The sequence below is a fragment of the Urtica dioica genome, chromosome 10 (assembly GCF_054948205.1).
Source record: "Urtica dioica subsp. dioica isolate 48M chromosome 10, U.dioica_male_clone48M_v1_H2, whole genome shotgun sequence".
Lineage (NCBI taxonomy): Eukaryota > Viridiplantae > Streptophyta > Magnoliopsida > Rosales > Urticaceae > Urtica > Urtica dioica.
This window is the reverse complement of record NC_142765.1, coordinates 22853782-22873608: the sequence shown is the minus strand read 5'-3', so window position 1 is coordinate 22873608 and position 19827 is coordinate 22853782. Positions and strand designations below refer to the sequence as shown.

At 36.1% G+C, this 19827-nt stretch overlaps 1 protein-coding gene across 1 annotated transcript; it reads right to left on the bottom strand.

The window, feature by feature from the left end:
* Positions 1-479: 479 nt before the first annotated feature.
* AAE17 (acyl-activating enzyme 17) lies at positions 480-7077 on the bottom strand. The gene is made up of 14 exons (XM_089628416.1): positions 6673-7077; positions 6172-6301; positions 5810-6066; positions 5466-5670; positions 5078-5118; positions 4837-4962; positions 4557-4630; positions 3682-3902; positions 3168-3262; positions 2869-3085; positions 2071-2196; positions 1889-1987; positions 942-1154; positions 480-849 (listed from the first exon to the last, which is right to left on the bottom strand). The coding sequence occupies exons 1-14, from the start codon at positions 6930-6932 to the stop codon at positions 739-741; spliced, it is 2175 nt and encodes a 724-aa protein (XP_089484542.1). The 5' UTR covers positions 6933-7077; the 3' UTR covers positions 480-738.
* Between the last annotated feature and the right edge of the window lie 12750 nt (positions 7078-19827).

Genomic DNA, 19827 nt, shown 5'->3' with positions numbered 1-19827 from the left:
AATACAAATTAGTTCCCATATCTCTCATATATGTTCCAAGACTCGGTTGCTACGGCCTTGTCACCATATGTTGCATTCCAAGCTCTCTTCATCTTCCTCTTCTTCTCTCCTCCAACTCTCGAACCGGATAAGTAGAAAACCCCATGACATGGAATAGACCGAAAACTAGCAAACACCACAAACCAAGACTAGCTCACTTCATGACATAAAGACAAGACACTGGTTTGGTTTTAGTTAGTTCTTACTTTGAGCAGAATATTGAGCTGGAGTACAAAAATATGTTAGATTGAACTTCCTTGAATATGTTTGATATGAAATATATAGCACAAACAGTCGCTCCTAAGCTTAATCGTCACTGCGAAGCTAGCTCATATGTCGCATATAATCTGTAGGAACGAAATTGTAAAAACGGACTCATTCATGATTACGTAATCGAGTATTCTCAAAACACTTAGAAAAAAACACACACACACACACATACTTAAGAGACTCCTTACTACATATGCTCAAACAACAGTCAATACCAGCCAGAATTATCGAGATTTTTTTTTATAATTATCGAAAAGAAATTTAAGAAAAAAATGGAAAAATCTACTGCCCATTAAGCCATTACTAATTACACAGGTTCCCGGACAACGCACATTATTATGGCAAAAAATAGTTGGTATTGTAAAGGGTCCCTATTGTAAAAAACAAATATATATAACAGCAAAAAAAAAAAGCCTTATGTACAGCAATTCATATCTTAGAAGTTTGGTCAAGCTGAGTAAATTGCTGTCGCAAAACTCTTCTCATAACCTTATTAGTCGCTGTTCTCGGAAGAGACGAGAGAGGCACGACACGAGAGACCTACACCAAAAACCACAAGTACTCGTCTAAATATATGCATGATCACAATTGATTAATCTCCCAAGAAATAAATAAAAAGTGTAATTATATACCCTGAATAGAGGATTTAGTTTCTTCTGCAGAGAAGAATTGAAAATCGCCTTTAATTGGTTCAAATCTGGGATTTCGTTACTTGGCTCCTTAAACACAACGGCGATGACCAACTGCTCAGCGCCACCAGTTTGAGGCGGAACCCCGATTGCAGCTGTTTCGAGGATGCTCTCGTGGGCCCCGTTACAAATCCGCTCAATCTCAACCGAACTCACCTGAAATTTTTTTATATATTAATTTATTAGAAGAATAAACCAGTTGTAATGCAGTTCATAGTGATATTGATAAACTCGGGTATTTGAATAAACCGGTTTCTTCTCAACTCCTTAAGTTCTCTCTCTGCCCATTTCTGCTTCTTACAGAGACGAGTCATCTCTTTTAAGTTTAGTTTGTAAAGGATTTGAAGGTGATAGAATTTCGTTGAAATACAGAACAAAATGGATATAGTATCCCAGAACATGCTGAACCAACAAAACGAGGATTCACAATAGACAGCATGGAAAAATAACAGTTCTTTTGATAACTCGGTTGCTCTCCATATAGCCTTTGGGGATAATGCCGATTATATTTTATTAAGATCTCAAGTTTCAATTTTTACTAGATAAAGGAAGGTAAGATATTTGACACCAAATTCTCTCCCCTTTTCTTCCTAATCATTTTCATAAAATTTGTCTCAACTTCTAGACTAAACACTAATTTCTTATTTTCTCTGTAGTCTCATGATTTCGCACTCCAGGAATTAATTATTAAGGATGCGTTTTTTTTTTCTTCTGATTTTATTCAGTATCAGTTATCTTTCTTAGTTTAGGATCACGTAATTGTTTTTCTTTTTTCCTTCATCAACCCCAACAATTTGCACGTTTCTATTTGAGCAACTTCACTGGTATTTTTTTTTTCTTTCAGAACTTAAATCCCTTTAACAAAATGTTTTAAGAGGTGACATGTATACCTTGATGCCTCCAAGATTCATTGTATCGTCAGCTCGCCCATGAGCCCGATAGTATCCTTTTGGTGTCAGTTCGAACACGTCTCCGTGTCTTCTTAACACCTGAATAATAAAAATCATGAACACTCATTTACTGTGCAAGTAAAGAGAGATGTGAGAGGAAAGCTTTTAAGTTAACTAATTACCTTTCCATTAACCGATGGCATTCCCTTATAATAGACGTCATAGTGATCCGCATTAAGCAATATCTTGGAAGCTCCAAACATGAGGGGACCGAGTGCTAATTCTCCAATCCCCGGTTTGTTCTTTGGCTGTCATTATGTGATACAAACAAACATACTGAGTTTCTTGACCCAAAATTCGTCGCACATAGAAATCAGTTCAACAGCACAACTTCTGACACGTCACCAACACTGTGGTGAAAAAAAATGAATACTTCAACAATTATCAGTGTTGAATTAGATAAAATGCGAGTGACATTTTGGTCCTTAAATTTTTTTTGAAGAAAAATAATACTCCAAAAGTTACTTTGTAGCATTTTAGTCCTCTTCGTGTATATATATATATATATATATATATATATATATATACCAAACTTCTTAGCGAACTTCACAACCTCGCATATTTTCCACATCAAGTAACTTGTTTAACAAAAGAAACCAATTAGATTATATTCTAATCCTAAAAAGGTTAAACAAAAGTTGAACAATTTTGGGTTTTAAGAGTATTATCTTGTTTAAATGATTCAACTTTTTAAATTATAAACAAGTTAATAAATTTTGTAAAATACATTTTAAGTCCTTATCTTTTGAAAAAGAGTATAAGCCAAATAGTTTGAGGACAGTGTTGCTCAAAATATTAGTTTCAGGACTAAAATGTCACTCACATCCAGGCACTTAAAATGTGCTAAAAACCTTTTTTGCTGTGAAAAATTAGGAGATTGTACGAAAGATGCAGATTGCAGGGTTTTGATTGGCGCTTACAAGGGGACGAGCATCGGGACCAAGAATAAACAAAGTGCAGCCCATAGCTGGTGTGCTAAAAGCAGCCAATGATTGAGGCTGTAATAATGAACCGGTTGCGAATCCGCCACCAATCTCCGTTCCGCCACAATATTCAATAACAGGCTTATAGCAAGCTCTTCCCATCAGCCACAGGTATTCATCCACACTCGATGCTTCACCAGTGGACGCAAAGCAACTGAAAGAGAGAAAGAAAGAAAGGAAGAACATGAAAAAGAGTATGGACGAGAGATTATTGAGCACAAGGAGAGCCTACTCACCGAATGGTGGACCAATCGTAGCCACGAGTTGAATTTGCACTTTTCCATGTTCGGACAATGCTTGGAATCACGCCCAGCATTGTCACTTTCGCATCCTGAGTATATGTATCACAGCACAAGTAAAATAAATAGATAAATAACCGGATAAAGTGAAATCTGACAGTGTCATGATACTTAAAACAACTATATATTTTTTTCTTTCAAAAGATTAGGTAAATAGCCAACTAAAACGTTTGGAATTGCTATATAGCTAACGTTTCGTAAATCTTAGGTAAATAGCCGTACAGATGACGTGGCCTAATAAATGGAAGTGGTTATTTACCTAAGATTTATGTCTGTAAATATATATATTGTTTTTAAAAAGAAACTCGGACTTTTATTGAAAAATGCGGCTCAGCCGAAAAAAGTACATATGTCTGTAAATATATGAAAGCGGCTATTTACCTAAGATTTACGAAACGTTGGCTATTTAGCAATGTCAAACTGTAAATGTGACTATTTACCTAATGGTTACCTGGACAAACTTGGCAAAGCTAGAGCCGAGCGGAGATCCATTATACAAAGCAATGGAAGCCCCATTTAAGAGGGAAGCATAGACAAGCCAAGGACCCATCATCCACCCGAGATTAGTGGGCCACGCCACAACATCGCCTTTTCGAACGTCCATGTGGCACCATGCATCCGCGGCAGCCTTTAAAGGAGTTGCCTGTGTCCATGGAACTGCTTTTGGATCGCCTAAAACACACACACACAACTTAGTTAAGATTCCCAGGAATTTACATAATTAATCATTTAGTCGATGGATTTTGCATAACCAGACTTGTTACGAGTTTAAAAATAATCTAAACTAGCATAACCCTCGAAGTCAAAGAGATACGTAAGAGTATTGCCCAGGTGAAAAATAGGGTTAGTTACAAACATATTTGCTTCATCAAGATTATCAAGAAGCTTGAGGATCCTCTGGAAAAATAGATAAATTATTAGATATTTAATGCTATTTAAAGTAGTTTGGATTCCGTTTTCTTTTTTCGGCTGACAAGGCAATCTCAAGTAAGAGGATGAATTCAAAGCTAGAATGATAGAAGTCAAAACTTCAAATTTTAGCAGTACAGCTGAGGGATCAAAGAAATTATTTCTTGCTTGATGGAAATAACGAATGTATCTATTCAGGGTGGGGTGAGTCTATTTAAATTTTCAACTTTCGAGGATTCAAGCTTGTGATTTTGTAAAAGCCAACATACTAGGAGTTGACGAAACTAAACTATCAGAACCCTTGGAGTTATAGATAATTAAAGTACTCCTCAGCTAACTCACCGGTGAATGTAAACAGGATACTTGCAAATATTTAAACAGTACTCCCCAACCTAAATGGTTCAAATTTATGATTACCTGTAGTTCCGGATGAAAACAGGATATTTGTATATGTGTCAACCGGTAGCTCTGCCGGATCAAATTCACAATCTCTGCAGTTGTGATAGCAAAAATTAAGTAAACTGATATTGATGAAAACTGTTTTAACGTATTAAAACAGAAAATAATCCACCAAATGATAAAGCACCTTGTTTTAGACAGAATCAATAAAACATCAAAAGCATAGAGTACATGTTCATTGAAAAACAGCAAACACAGACTGAAGTAAGCAAGCAAGAAAAGAAAACTGGAAATATACTTGAAGCCTTTTGCACTTTCCAGAAAGCCTTGCCAAGAAATGTCTCCATCGCGCAGTTCTATGCTGAAACTTGTTCCCTTTGTAGGAATAACGATCGCCATTGGAGACTGAGCATCCACAACTCGACTGCACAAAGGAAACAGCCCTGTGAGGTGAACTGTAGAAGAAGACAAAACAGGGAAAGGAAAGGGAAAAATCAAAGGAACTTTGACGAGTAGCCAAAGAATTATTGACACCGTACCTGTATAAGGGTATACTTTTCTCACCACGAATAATAAGATCCTGAAAGAAACGGAAAAGTAAACTAAACTTAGGAAGGGTAAAATAATAGACCGAAGCGATGTTCAGATAAAAAGGAAAATTGTTACATAACAAATACGTGTATTGTATACTGCAAAATTAAGGTAATATAAACGGTCCATCAGTGTCTAATGTTCTTTTTGTTTCATTAAATAATCAATTTCTATCCTTGAAAGGGTCATTTATTCCACAAAAGTCAAATCTATAATGAAAATCGTTATGTAACGCCAATGCAGAAGAGATCAATAAGATAAACTCCCACGAATTCATATGGTTAATCATGCCATAGACAGAGATTCGAGAAATTTTACGAGAAGGAGTGTCGCTACCTGTGTAAATATGGCCTTTGCGTTTGATATTTTGAGCCTCGTCGAAATCTCACGAGCAGCAAAACTATCGGCGATAGAAACGACAACATAGCCGGCTAGAACAATAGCCAGGTAGATGATGACAGACTGGACATGCATTGGCATGTCAATCGCAATCGCCGATCCTCTCTCCAAACCCATCTCTCTTATACCATAAGCGACTAACCTTCAAAGTCCATCACCAAAATGAATTCCAAGTGCCATAAATGAAATCAAGGAAATTTCATTTACGAATATTCACTAGGCATAAACAGCCGAATTCCTTAAATGTGCATTTGCAAATATTTTTAAATTAAGCATTATACCAGACTTGAGAACGCAGTTCATTGAGCGTCATCTTATTCAACGGATGATCATCCTTTCCTTCGTCACGCCAAATGATCGTCGTATCATCTAAATTTCTCTTACGGTTTATGCTCAAACAGTTCTTTGCCGGATTAATATATGCCCCGGGAAGCCATTCACCGCCTGGATGCGAGAGAGTTTCTTCGTCGCGCAAAATGCAATCTGGAGGCTTTGAAAATGTTACATCCATCTCCTCGAACACTGTTTTCCAATAGACCTGAGAAACGAAGAAAAAACAAAACGCTGTTAAAAGGAATATGAAAAGCGGCCCGACAAGCTATAAACAAATAGTATCTACTCAAAGCCACAGATGAAACTTTACCTCGGGATTTGCGACCGAAAATTCCTGGAAATCAGAGAAGCTCGATATGGGGTCCTTAAAACTTGATCCCAAGAACTCTTTTCCCCGTTTCTCCAACAGCTTACCAACATTGGTTGAAATCGCAACCTCTCTGACCATGCCGAAAAATATTAATAAATTGATTTATTGATTCTAATCTTATCCATACAGTAGCTAATTCTCAAAGAACTATGGAAAAAGAATCCAAACATGCGATACTTGTCCACTAAGATATCTATGTCACTCTGTACACATAACTCATTCCACTGGTTTATAACCATATCTATACATAATATTGTTCTCTGATGAGCCAAAATTACTTAGCAATAGCGGAATCACATTGTTGAATGAGGAACAGTTCTCAAATTGTATAAAATAAAATAAAACGATTACTTTTTTTTTTCCGTCAATGATGATGACAACTCAAAAATATTTCCTTGAATATAAAAAACTAAAATTTCGACGGAAAGAGAGCGGACATACTGGTCGGGTATCCAGGCTGGAGGATCGGGTCCGAAGTCCTTGTAGCAGCGGCGATACGTCATCTGGTGGAACGCGAATGGTAGCTCCGGCGAGAGGATACGCTTCGAGATCTCGCGCCACGTGTACTCCGGAGCGGCAGAGCTGTAATTGCGCAGAACCTCGGCGATTTCCCGCCGGAGCTTCTCGGCGGCTTCGGGCTCGATTCCCGAGGCGGCGATATCGGAGGCTGTGATTTCTTCGAGGGATTTTATGTGAGCCATTGTTTTTTTTATTTTTTATTTTTTATTTTTTTTTTTATTTTGTTCCTTCTTCCTGCAAGAGGGAAAGAAAGGTGGTTGATTTGGCGATTTCTTTTAGGTGTGAAAGTTCGCAGCTGTGAGAGTGATGTAAATTGTTTCAGTTTGGTTGATTGGTTATTTTTCGGATAAAAAAACCTAAAATTTGATTTAAATATTCGCTCGAGGAGTTTTAATTTTTAAATCATCTTATCCTTCTTTTTTAAACATGAAAATGAGGAGAGAAATAAATATTAAATGCCGCTTCAATGACAAATTAATAATAAAAAAAAAAAATTGTGACGTTGTTGTCTAATATAGTGTATTAATTAAATAGAAAATACAAACTCGACAATTTTAAAAATCGAATATTAAACTCGTCATTTCACTAAAACACATGATACATATGTGCCATTTTCCCATGATCTATTTAGATTTTTTTTCTTAAAGTAAAAAAAAAATACTTATATCAAAATAAAAAAAAATACTTTAAATAAAGAGTGGATTTATGAGTCACATGAAGTAAAGTTTAAAATACAATCTCTTCGATATCCCATTCCCAGTATCTGCATCTCGCGTTTTGAAACTGATTTAAACATTTTGCGAAATGCTAAAAAAATCGCAGTATTTTCACAAATATACTATGAATACCACAAAACAATTTGCAAAATATATATCTTAAACTAATTATTTTCTCTACATATATAAAAAAAACTAATAATTATTTTTCTCAATAATGCAAATACCACATATACAAATTATAGTAAGTACCACAAAGGTTCAACTCGCACAGGCAGCAGAGCGTCGCGTCCTGTGCTTCTCCAGCGATGCAGATGTGGGGTTGTCGAAGAACAGCCCCGCAAATTCGTCTCTCTTCTCTCGGTTGTGTCGTACGCACGGGCTGTAGACGTGCAGCATAGTGCCTCGTCGATCTCGCCAATGCACGAGATCCCGTCTCGTAGATTCGTTGGTAGTTTTTTTCTAATGTAACAAAAATAAATTACAAAAACCTATACTTGTTTGATTCGGGTTTAACATCAATCTAGGAATTAATAAATACGAGAAACTCGACGCGATCAATCAATGGACACTTATCTTTTAGGATCAAGAATATAATTTTGATAACTTCGAGATGTTTTGGTATTGAGACTTTAGTAGAATATCACCAAGATTCGATGAAGTGAAAGAAGAGAGTTAATTGTGTCTACGTTCTCGCTCGTGTTTATCTAACTTTGAGTTATTAGGTCCATAGTCCCCAAGTTAGCTCTGGTGAAATGAGTTAGAATACTATTATAGTAAATATGAGAATTTGACTACACACTCACTACTGTAACTTGGTTGCAATATCTTTTGCATTCGTAAAAAAATACTTTAAGAATAAGTTATTAATTGTTAGATAACTTTGAAATATCACTAAGATTTAAATGAGCCTAAAAAGAGAAATTTAAATCAGCCCACAAGGCCGAATAGGGCTTGTGGTAGGCGTGTACAATGAGGTACATGAGTCTTGTATTTGTTTGATCAAAGCTCAATAGAATTGGAGCTTTTCTTAAATAAAAAATAAATATTATATAATAAATATGATCCGATTTGGTGAATATTTAAGAAATTTGTAATTGACTAAACCTATTCAAAGCTACGAATTTCATTTTGTCAAACATTTTAGATTTTTTTGATTTCTAACCATTTTGTCTTGTGATTATTCTGTTAGCCATACCTTCATCTAAATTAATTAGATTTTCTCGAGAACTAAAACAACGATAAAAGCTAAAAGTGTTTCTGAATTAAAATGATTTTGAATTCATCTTTCCGCATTAAACACAAAAACAGTTTTTCTTGTCATCTTTCCGTCACGAGCTTCACGAACTCGTACCCGAACTTCAAAAGATTTTTTTTGTAAAGTGAAAAGAAATAACCAACAGCCAAGCCATCGACCCAAAGAACAGGCTCGAATCAAAGGTCTGGCGCTCATCCATCTATTGAGCCAGCCATCGAGGTCGGGCCCGCAACCCAAAGAGCAAGTTCGACATGAAGGTCGGGACCTCGGCCTTGGCGGGCCCTTCGCTACTCGCATGGGACCTCTCCTAATTGTATATTAGGGAGAATCTCTATGCACCCATGATAACTCACTTTCTTCTATTCTCTAAGGTGAGGAAAGTTTGAAGACTCTTTTTTCTAATGAGGCATGCTACGAGTCGAACATCCAGACACAATGCTCTAAATGTTCATCCAAATAGAGTATTAACTATATTTAGTCATACTTCGAAGCAGTTAACCATGAGGGAACTAGAATTGCAACCATTGTCCATATAAGAAGCGATTAATCGAAGATGGATCAATGGTGCTAATTTTCATAATAAGGTTGGTCATGTTTGAACATCGACCATGGATGAAACGGCCCAAAAATATACATGTTTGATGATTATAACTTCACATTGAAAAACATGTAAGGGAGATGATTTTTTTATTCACTCCTCACCTCAGCTCGAGTAGAGGAGTTTGGCGACACTACTAGAAACACTACTCGCTTACACGATGGAAGTTTTTTTTTTTTCATCGTGAAACCATTCCCATGACGAAAATTATTTATGTCGTGGATTGATTGTGTTTTTTTTTTTTTTTTTTCCGAGAACAGTATTTCCTCGACGGAAAATGAGTCCCATCGTGGAATCCCCGAGTTTTGTCAGTGAAAAGTGGCTTGCTTTGAAGGTCCTCGAGTGACGATTTTGCAGACAAGATAATAGTCAGCTAGAAGAGAATGATCAAGTTCTCATTCGTCGAGTTCATGATCCGAGGGAAGTGAAAAGAAAAAGGGTCTCTACTAGAGAGGAGGAGTGGAAAAGAGTCTTGAAAAACAAATGATTATCTATTTATTAATTTATGAATATGTTTTTAAATCATTTCAAGGTATTATTTTGTATTTGAAAAATGTAAATTTCTCTACTTCATAGTTTAATACCACCCAGTTTCGTTCGTTCTCCTCTCGATTCCCGCGCCAAATCACCCACCAATACCTAGGCTGAAATCACACACGTGCCTATCTTTTACGCTGGCCACGTCAGCAACCAAAAATACCCTGGGTGTGGAAATTAATAAGAAAACCGCATTAAAATATAATTTCGAAAAACAATATGCGTTAGTTACAGAAGAAAACAAAGCAGAAACTTCGTCACGCAAAACAAAATTAGGGATATAAACCCAATGAACATAGCCATTCTCACTACAAATATTAAAAACAAAAAAAATTAAACCTTCCTTATTCGAAACCATAAACCAAACAAAAACCCTAATCCTCAATCCTCCCAAACCCTACAGCAATGGCCGCCACGGAAACTACGTATGATAACAATAACAATAGTAATAACAGCAACAAGAAGCTGAAGCTGGCCACGTCGGACGGGAAGGTGGTTCAGGCGGAGGAATCGGCGGTGCGGAAGCTGGAATCTCTCTGGAACCTTCTGGAAGACCGGCCGAGCTGGGCGGAGGAGGAAGGAGAGATCAGACTCGCCGACGTGAGGGCCAAGGCGCTCCGGCGAGTTCTGGTCTGGTGCAAGAAGCACGCCGCGGCGGAGAGGAAGAGGAAGTTCACCCCCGGCGACGCCGATCGGCTCAGAAAGTGGGACGGCGAGTTCGCCGCCGGACTCGGCGACGTCTTCGTCCTCGAGGTCGCCCTCGCCGCCGACCACCTCGGCGCTCCCCGCCCACTCGTCTCCCTCGCCATGGCGAGAATCGCAGAGGCCATCGGAGATATGTCCGTCGAACAAGTCCGGCAGAGTTTCGCCGGATATTCAGACAAGAACAACGACGACGATAAGCCCAAACCGGCCATCGGTGACATGTCCGTCGACCAAGTCCGACAGGCTTTCGCCGGAGATTCGGATAACAAGAACGACGAAGACGACAAGCCCAAAACGGTCGTTGGAGAGATGTCCATCGACTGGGCCCGGAAATCGTTCGCCGGAGACTCGGAAAACAACGACGAGCCCAAGCCGGCGGAGCCTCATCAGAACAGTACGTAGTGCTGATTGATTAATTTATGCATTAATTTAAACACACAGATCGCAGGAAATAATCCATATGCCTGCACTAAAAAAAACAACATGCACGTATATGGGTTTTAGTTCTATTTCAAATGCAATGTGTAGCTAAACCCTTTTTTCTCACATTATTAGTTGCTTGTTCATCAGACTAATGCATAATTATTTTTTTAGATTTTTATATATATAATATTGTAGGATTAAGTTGAGATCATCGTCTTCGATTACTAACAGTAACATGTGAAGAAAAAAGAACATCTGATCTAACTACGTAATTTTTTATTATTTTGATTAAATTCTTGGCTAGTTTGGAAGTTTCGTTGTATGGATGGATTCATTGATTCAGATATGAACCAGGCAATTTCTGCACTCAAAAGCTACATAAATGGGTTTTAGTTGTATTCCTTTATATATATTAAGCCCTTTAAAAAAAAATTAGTTGCTCATCAGAGTCAGACTAATGCATAATCTTTTTTTTTCTACTCTTCATTAGTTGACAGTAACATACATATGGGGAAGAAAGATCATCTAACTAAGTGGTATTATTTTAATTATTTTGATTAAATTCTTGGTTATGTTAAGTATACTTGTAAATTATCGAGGTTCATCCATAATCTTATGTTGAAGATGTAAGATTGATTGATTGATTGATTAAAACACACAGGCAATTTGTATATGGCTTTAGTTCTTTATCAAAGTTTTAAACTGATAGTTTGAACTATATACACCTGAACCATTTTTCAATAATAGTGGTTCAATAATAACATAATTTTTAACTGTTAATTAGTAGCCCATATGATCAGAGTAATGCATCCGCTCTTTTTTACTTTTCCAGGTGTTTTGTTTAAGCTCTCTATAATTAGCAGTAATACAATTATTATCTTTATTAATTAACAGGGTAAAAAAACATGTCTTCGATAGGTACATGATGTTTATTTTTTAATGTTAATTATTTTGATCAAATTCTTTGCTGGTTCCATAATCTTATATGTTAATGATTCTTGACGAATTTTCACCTAAAAACTAGTTGCTCATCACATAATCGCTTTTGCAGAGAATTTAAACCAGGGTTTACATTGATTAAAAGTGACAGGCGAAAAAAGAGCATAATTATCAAAGCATTTCTCATTATGTATGCTTCTGATTGAATTATTGGGTAACTAGCTAGTTCGCAAGCAGCTGAATTGTAAACTGAAACTATAATATTATAGAATTAGTCGTTCCCAAAAAAGAACATCAAACTGCGTGATTTGTTATTATTTAGCAGTTTCTTAAAATTATTTTGATTATATTCTTGGCTATAGTTCGCAATTATAGTTCTAACTTCTAAATCGAGGTTCATCACTTCCAGCCATAATTTATGTTGAAGATGTATGATGGTTTAATAAAAGCGTGATATGGAGAGAAGTAATTGAGTGATTTTATTGCTGATATGTGTTGCTTTTTATAGGCTGAGTACAAGTAAATATCGCTGAAAATACTTAACAAACAGGGCTGACTTTGTGAAACAAACAAACTATCCTAATTAATATGTAACAGACTGTTATTATCTATAATAAATATTAATTACATAAAAACTAAACTAATATAGCTAAAAACTTGCATATGGACGTTTGACAACGTCCAACACCCCCCGTCAAGTTGGAGCTGGGATTGAGATGTCAAGAACACCCAACTTGCAAAGTAGTCTACGAAAATTATCGGCGCCGAGCGGTTTGGTGAAGATGTCTGCTAATTGGTCGCAAGAACGTAGGTAGGCGGTATAGATGATACCTTTCTGAATTTTTTCAAGAACAAAATGACAGTCAATTTCGATATGTTTAGTTCGTTCGTGAAAGACAGGATTCTGAGCAATGTGAATAGCCGCTTGATTGTCGCAATATATAGGAATTGGATGGTCGTGACAAATACCAAGATCCCGAAGAAGATACCGCAGCCAAAGTAATTCTGAAGTGAGGGATGAAAGCGAGCGATATTCCGCTTCAGCAGAAGAGCGTGAGACAGTTTATTGTTTCTTAGTTTTCCACGAGATCGGACTAGAGCCTAACATGGTAAAATAACCAGTGGTCGAACGACGTGTTGTCGGACAACCAGCCCAATCAGAGTCAGCATAGCCGGATAAAGAAAGGGAGCTGGTAGCAGAAAGGAAGAGTCCAGTACCAACAGATCCTTTTAAGTAGCGCAGAACACGATGTGCTGCATCAAGATGAGTAGAATGAGGATTTTGCATGAATTGACTTAGTGTGTTGACAGAATATTGAATATCAGGGCGTGTAACGGTAAGATATAGAAGACGTCCTACGAGGCGGCGATAAACTGTAGGATCAGACAAAGGTGTTCCATCAGTTGGCCGTAATTTAAGATTTTGTTCCATAGGAAAAGGGGATGGACGAGAGCCAATCTGTCCGGAATCAGAGAGGATATCAAGTGTATATTTTCGTTGGCAAAGAAATATACCTTGTTTAGACCGAGAGACTTCAATTCCAAGAAAATATCGGAGAGGTCCAAGGTCTTTGATTGAAAATGAATTAGCAAGGAATGTTTTCATTTTAGAGATCATATTGTCATTGTTGCCGGTAATAATGATATCATCAACATAAACGAGAATAAAAACTGAAATGTCATCACGATTGTAAGTGAATAGACTATAGTCAGAAATGGATTGGATAAAACCACGTTGAATGAGAGTAGAGGAAAATTTGGAGAACCATTGACGAGAAGCTTGTTTTAAGCCGTAAATCGATTTATTTAGCTTACAAACTTTGTCTTTGTTGTACTTTGAAAAACCAGGAGGGAGTTTCATGTATACTTCCTCATCAAGATCTCCTTGGAGAAAAGCATTGTTCACGTCGAGTTGGTGAAGAGACCAATTCTTAATGGATGCAATAGAAAGTAAAAGACGAACAGTGACAAGTTTGGCTACTGGAGCAAAAGTATCATGAAAGTCCACACCTTCGATTTGAGTGTAGCCTTTAGCTACCAAACGTGCCTTATATCGTTCAATATTACCATCAGCACGGTATTTGATTTTGTAAACCCATTTCCACCCAATTGCATTTTTATCAGGTGGAAGAGAGCATATAGACCATGTGTTATTCGATTCAAGTGCCTTTATTTCTTTGGCCATAGCATCGCGCCAATCATTAGATTTCATGGCATGTGAATAAGACTGTGGTTCTGAGTAATCGATGATTTTGGAAAGAAACACTCGATGAGAGGGAGAATATCGTGACAAAGAGAAATAATTTGCTAAAGGAAATTTTGTCATTGTTGATACATTAGTGCAAACGTAATCACTTAGGTGACGAGGTGGATGGCGGTCACGATTAGGACGAGTGTGAATGTTTGTTTGAGAAACGCTAGATTCTCCAAGATGAGAAGAAGCTGGCTGATTGAGAGCACGATTATTAGGCTCTAAAGACGTGGATGAAGAGTCGGTGTTTGGTGGTGATGGAGAGATATCACAATTATCATCAAGTGGGGTGATGCCGAGTATGTTATCAGACGATTTGGATGCTACGTCTTGGAAGGGAAAAACATGTTCATGGAAAATTACATCTCGTGAAACATAAATATTTTTTGTTGATGGATCGTATATTCGGTATCCTTTTTGGCCAAAAGGGTACCCAACAAAAATTCCGGCTTTGGCACGAGAATCAAACTTATGTTGCGGATGCATATTTTTAGCGAAACATAAGCAACCAAAAACACGAAGAGATGAATATGATGGAGCGTGTCCGATAAGGATTTGATGAGGTGATTGATATTTGAGCAATGGAGTTGGTAATTTATTAATGAGATAAGCAGCTGTCAAGATACATTCACCCCAAAAAGAGAGAGGTAAATTTGCTTGAAAGCGTAAAGAACGAGCGACATCGAGTAAGTGACGATGTTTACGTTCGACTATGCCATTTTGTTGTGGTGTCGCGCGTTGATGAATGATTCCATTATCATGAAACCAAGATTGAATTTGTTTGGAAAGAAATTCGGTTCCATTATCGGATCTGATTGTTTGAAGTTGTGATAAGAACATACCACCATTACCATGATTGATTTTCATAATCCTTCTATTGAAAGACCGATTGATTTGATTAAAAAAATGGGTTAACATATAAAATATTTCAGATTTATTTTTCATTAAGTATATCCATGTACATCTTGAGAAGTCGTCGACAATTGTTAAAAAATATCTTGAGCCATTATTGGATGGTATTGAAAAAGGGCCCCAAATATCAACATGAATTAATTCAAAACAATGAGAAGAAACAGATGTACTATTAGGAAATGAGAGACGTGATTGTTTTGCACGAGGACATACATCACAAAGAAAATTCTTATTAGCAACAATACTTGCATTATTTTTAACTAGAAACTGAAAACGAGAATTAGAAGGGTGTCCGAGGCGTGAATGCCATAAATCGAACTTATTACAAATTTGGGAATGAAAAGCAGAATTTGAAATAAAACGAGCATCGAAATGATAAAGTCCATTGTGAGTTCTACCCCGACCAATCGTTGTCTTCGTTGTTCGGTCCTGAAATAGACAACCAGGAGAAGAGAAAATAATCTCACAATTAGACGATTTTGATAATTGTGAGACAGATAACAAATTAAATTTGAACGAAGGAATGTAAAAGACATTCGTGAGAATCAGATTTGGGAATGAATGACTGTCCCAATATGAGTGACATATACATAAGATCCATCGGGTAATTGAACAGATATTTTGGTATTAATAGCAACATAAGAAGAGAAATACGATATTGATGAACTTATGTGGTTAGACGCACCAGAATCTATAATCCAAATAGGTGGAGAATAAGAGAGTACATTACCTGTGAGATGAACCGATGGCTCGGTAGAATTCTCAGTTGCAAGGAGGGCTAGAAGTTTGTTGTATTGCTCGGTAGTCAAATTTCCAGCAAAATGAGTTGAGGCAGATTCTCCAGCGTAGTGAGCGGAAGCTTGTTTCGTGGTCCTTTTGTCGGGGAAGCCGTGGATCTGGAAACAGGTTGCTAGTGTGTGTCCGTGCTTGTTGCAGTGCTCACAATACGGACGTGGCCTTTTTCCTGAGGGACGGGACATATTTTTTGGAGCAACTAAGGCTGCAGAATCAATTGATGGCGTTGAACGCATATTGATTTCTTGTTGCTTCTCTTCTTGAAGCACGAGATTGTAGATGCGCTGGGTAGAAGGAAAGGGCTCCATCAAGAGAATCTGGCTTCGAATAGCCGTGAAGTTGTCATGGAGACCTTGGAGAAATTCCATCGCTTGGTCTTGATGTTGCTGCTCAATGATAGATTTTGCATTCCCACAAATACAAGCAGGTAGAGGAATGATAGAACCGAGCTCATCCCAAAAGGACTTCAGTTGGGTATAATAAGAAGATACAGACATACCTTCTTGCTTATGAGCAGAGATCAATTGCTTCAATTGATAAATTTTTGGAGCGTTGGACTGATTAACACGATCTTTGAGATCGTTCCAGATTTGTGCTGCAGTTTCAGCATATAGAATGCTCGGGCGGATCTCCGGCATCACAGAATTGAGGATCCAGCTGCTAACTAGATCGTTACATCGGCGCCAATTAGCAAGGTCTTCTTCCTCCGTTGGAGCTGAAATACAGTCATCCACAAAACCGAGTTTGTTTTTGGCACGAAGCGCCATTGTGATAGCGCGGCTCCATGATCCATAGTTATCTCCCGTCAGCAGAGGAGTCACAAGCACCGTGGAAGGGCTGTCAGAATGGTGGATAGAGTACAGAGACATTGCTTGTGTATCCTGAGAAAGAGAAAAAAATACGTGAGAATGATAATAGACTTATGAATCTTTGTTGATAGTGAAACAATTTGAACGATTGATATTAAAAAATAATATCGATATATATGGAATTAAGTAGTCTGTGATGCTAGAGATTGTTATATTAGGATTGCTTTAATTAGCAGCAATTATATATGAGTAAATAAGAAGACAGTATACATATATAGAATTGTTAAAGCAATAGTCTAATATGGAAAGAAAATACAGGCTGTGATGACCGTATATATTGTTGAGAAGGAAAGAAAATTGCTAAAGCAATAGTCTGATATGGAATTGCTGCTAATAGAAAAGCAACAGACAAAATAAATAAAAAATTGCTGCTAATAGAAAAAGCAGCGATTATAAGAGGAGACAATAAACTGATAATTAAGATGTTGATAAAAAAGGCCTACAATTTTGATAACGTTTTAGAATAAAATCGTAGGAAGAAGAGATTACTGCTCTGATACCATAATAAAAGCTGATAAGCGTGATATGGAGAGAAGTAATTGAGTGATTTTATTGCTGATATGTGTTGCCTTTTATAGGCTGAGTACAAGTAAATATCGCTGAAAATACTTAACAAACAGGGCTGACTTTGTGAAACAAACAAACTATCCTAATTAATATGTAACAGACTGTTATTATCTATAATAAATATTAATTACATAAAAACTAAACTAATATAGCTAAAAACTTGCATATGGACGTTTGACAACGTCCAACATGGTTCATTGATTTAAACACTCTATATATATAACAAAAGGGATAGCTGCGCTTTGCAGCGACAATATTTGTTACATTTTTATGATAATAAAGTATCCACATAACTTATTGTTTTCTTATCGTAAGATATAACACAGTCAAAATGAGGGGTGTTCACGAGAATCGATAAACCAAACAATCTGATCATCCAAACCATACCACACTCTTCTCTAACCCGCCCCATTATAATCCGAAGAAGTTTGGGTTGAAACCAACCCAACCCACAAGTGTTTCGGATTGGTTTAGTTTTTGAACGTCATGAGATTGGATTGAAATAAACCAACCCGATCCTATTAAAATAAATAAAAAAAGATTTTCTAGAAAAATGAAAAATGTTAATCAATGTAAAATAAAAAATACACCATATGATTTATGGTTTTAAAATGAAAATATAAGTAGACTAGATATGATCATAAAGATTTACTTATATTAGTTTCTACAACTCTTTTTTTTATTACTTTACATATTTTCACGAGGTCTAGATTTTTATTTAATATGAAATTTGAGATGAGACATAATTTATTTATTCTTAATATTTGCATGGTTTTTATGAATTTGATTCAATGATTATATTTTGTACATTTGTTGTGACAAATTAAGTCGAACAAACTGACTTAACCCACCCTAAATAAATCAAACCAAACCAACCCGACTAATATCGGTTCGGGTTGGTTTGGTTTTAGCACCATAAACGGTTCGGGTTGGGTTATAAAAATGACAACCCGAAGATTTCGGGTCGGGTTCATGAAAATGTACAAATCCGGATAACCCAACCCGATGTACAGGCCTAGTCAAAATATGTAAATTATAAGCACCAAATTATATTTTATTTATGTATGAGAACAAAATATATCTATGACACCGAACATTAAGAATAATTTGTTTAAGGAAAGAAAGTTCGTATACTTGTTGTTGTTTTGGTTTTGTTATGACAAATATGTTGTTCTCTGTGATGTTGGGGAAACATCTCCTAGAACATGAAGTGTTTGTTTTACACGTCAGTACAATGACGTGGATTTATGCTAATAAGTTTTTTGTCTGATTCGCTTTCGCGCTTTTTCCTCCGCCACCTAAGTGAGGGTTTTAATGTCATTTTCCGTGGTGCCGTCCACGTTTTCAAAAAAAAAAAAAAAACATCACACATGAACGTAATTGGCTGTCCATTCTCGAAGGAACAAAAATAATAATAATAATAACAATAATATGTTATGTACGTAAAATAATAGTATGTTGTTAGAGTAGGAAATTATGCATGCACACATCATTAGCTTGATAATGTTGACTAAGCACACCAGGAAAGTCTTTTACGTTTGCCAGTAGAAAATTGAAAGAATGAATGAATGTGAAATTATAGTTGCTAATTTTGGCTACATGAAAGAAAGAAAAAAAAAATGTTTAATATGTTGTTAGAGTGTAAATAGTACACAAGTTGGACTTGTAAAAAATTGTGTACTACCGTAACTGAAATTGATTTTCTTTCCTTCTAGAAAACTTAGGTAGTGGGTTTGAATTGAAAGCTATCAAATAATACTACGTATATTCACATTACACCTCAAAGAAGTTATGCCAAAGTAATAATAATAATAAAAAATCTGTTATGTACACGTAAGACTAGTTATAATACTATATGCACACATGTATAGACATAATATATATACACACATATCTATTAAATTTAAAATTTTAGTTATAGGTGTAATTTGTCACCATTACTTAATATGGACACTTTATAATCGCTGGAGCCGTCGATGGATATTTCACTGCAAAGCAAATTAATAATGGTAATAGTAGTAATAATAATAACAATAAAAAAATTATTATTAAGAATAGTAGATTTTATCGTAGTTTATTTCGGCGTTACAGTATCATCCTTCTAGAATTAGGCATGTTTCGCCGAACTGAACTGTCAAATCTTGTGTTTCTTTACTTTCAGTTTGTGTGCTTATGATATTTAGCTAAACTGATAAGTTATTTCATAATGTGTTAGGACATTTTTAGAAACATCACTTAAACAGTAAAATGTAATTTATTGGATTATAATCATTTGACTTCGACTCAAGTATTCAAATAATTACTAATTAATTATAATAAATTAAAAACTATTAACTGATTTTTTGTTTTTTTAAACATTAATTAGATGATTATCTTAAAATTTTATATAAATTAATCTCATGCAATATTTTTATCTATTAAAAATAAATTAGTACTTACTTTTTGCTGTGATAGTAATATTTTTGTGAATTCATATCATTACTTTTCTCATATATATAAGTGAAGGT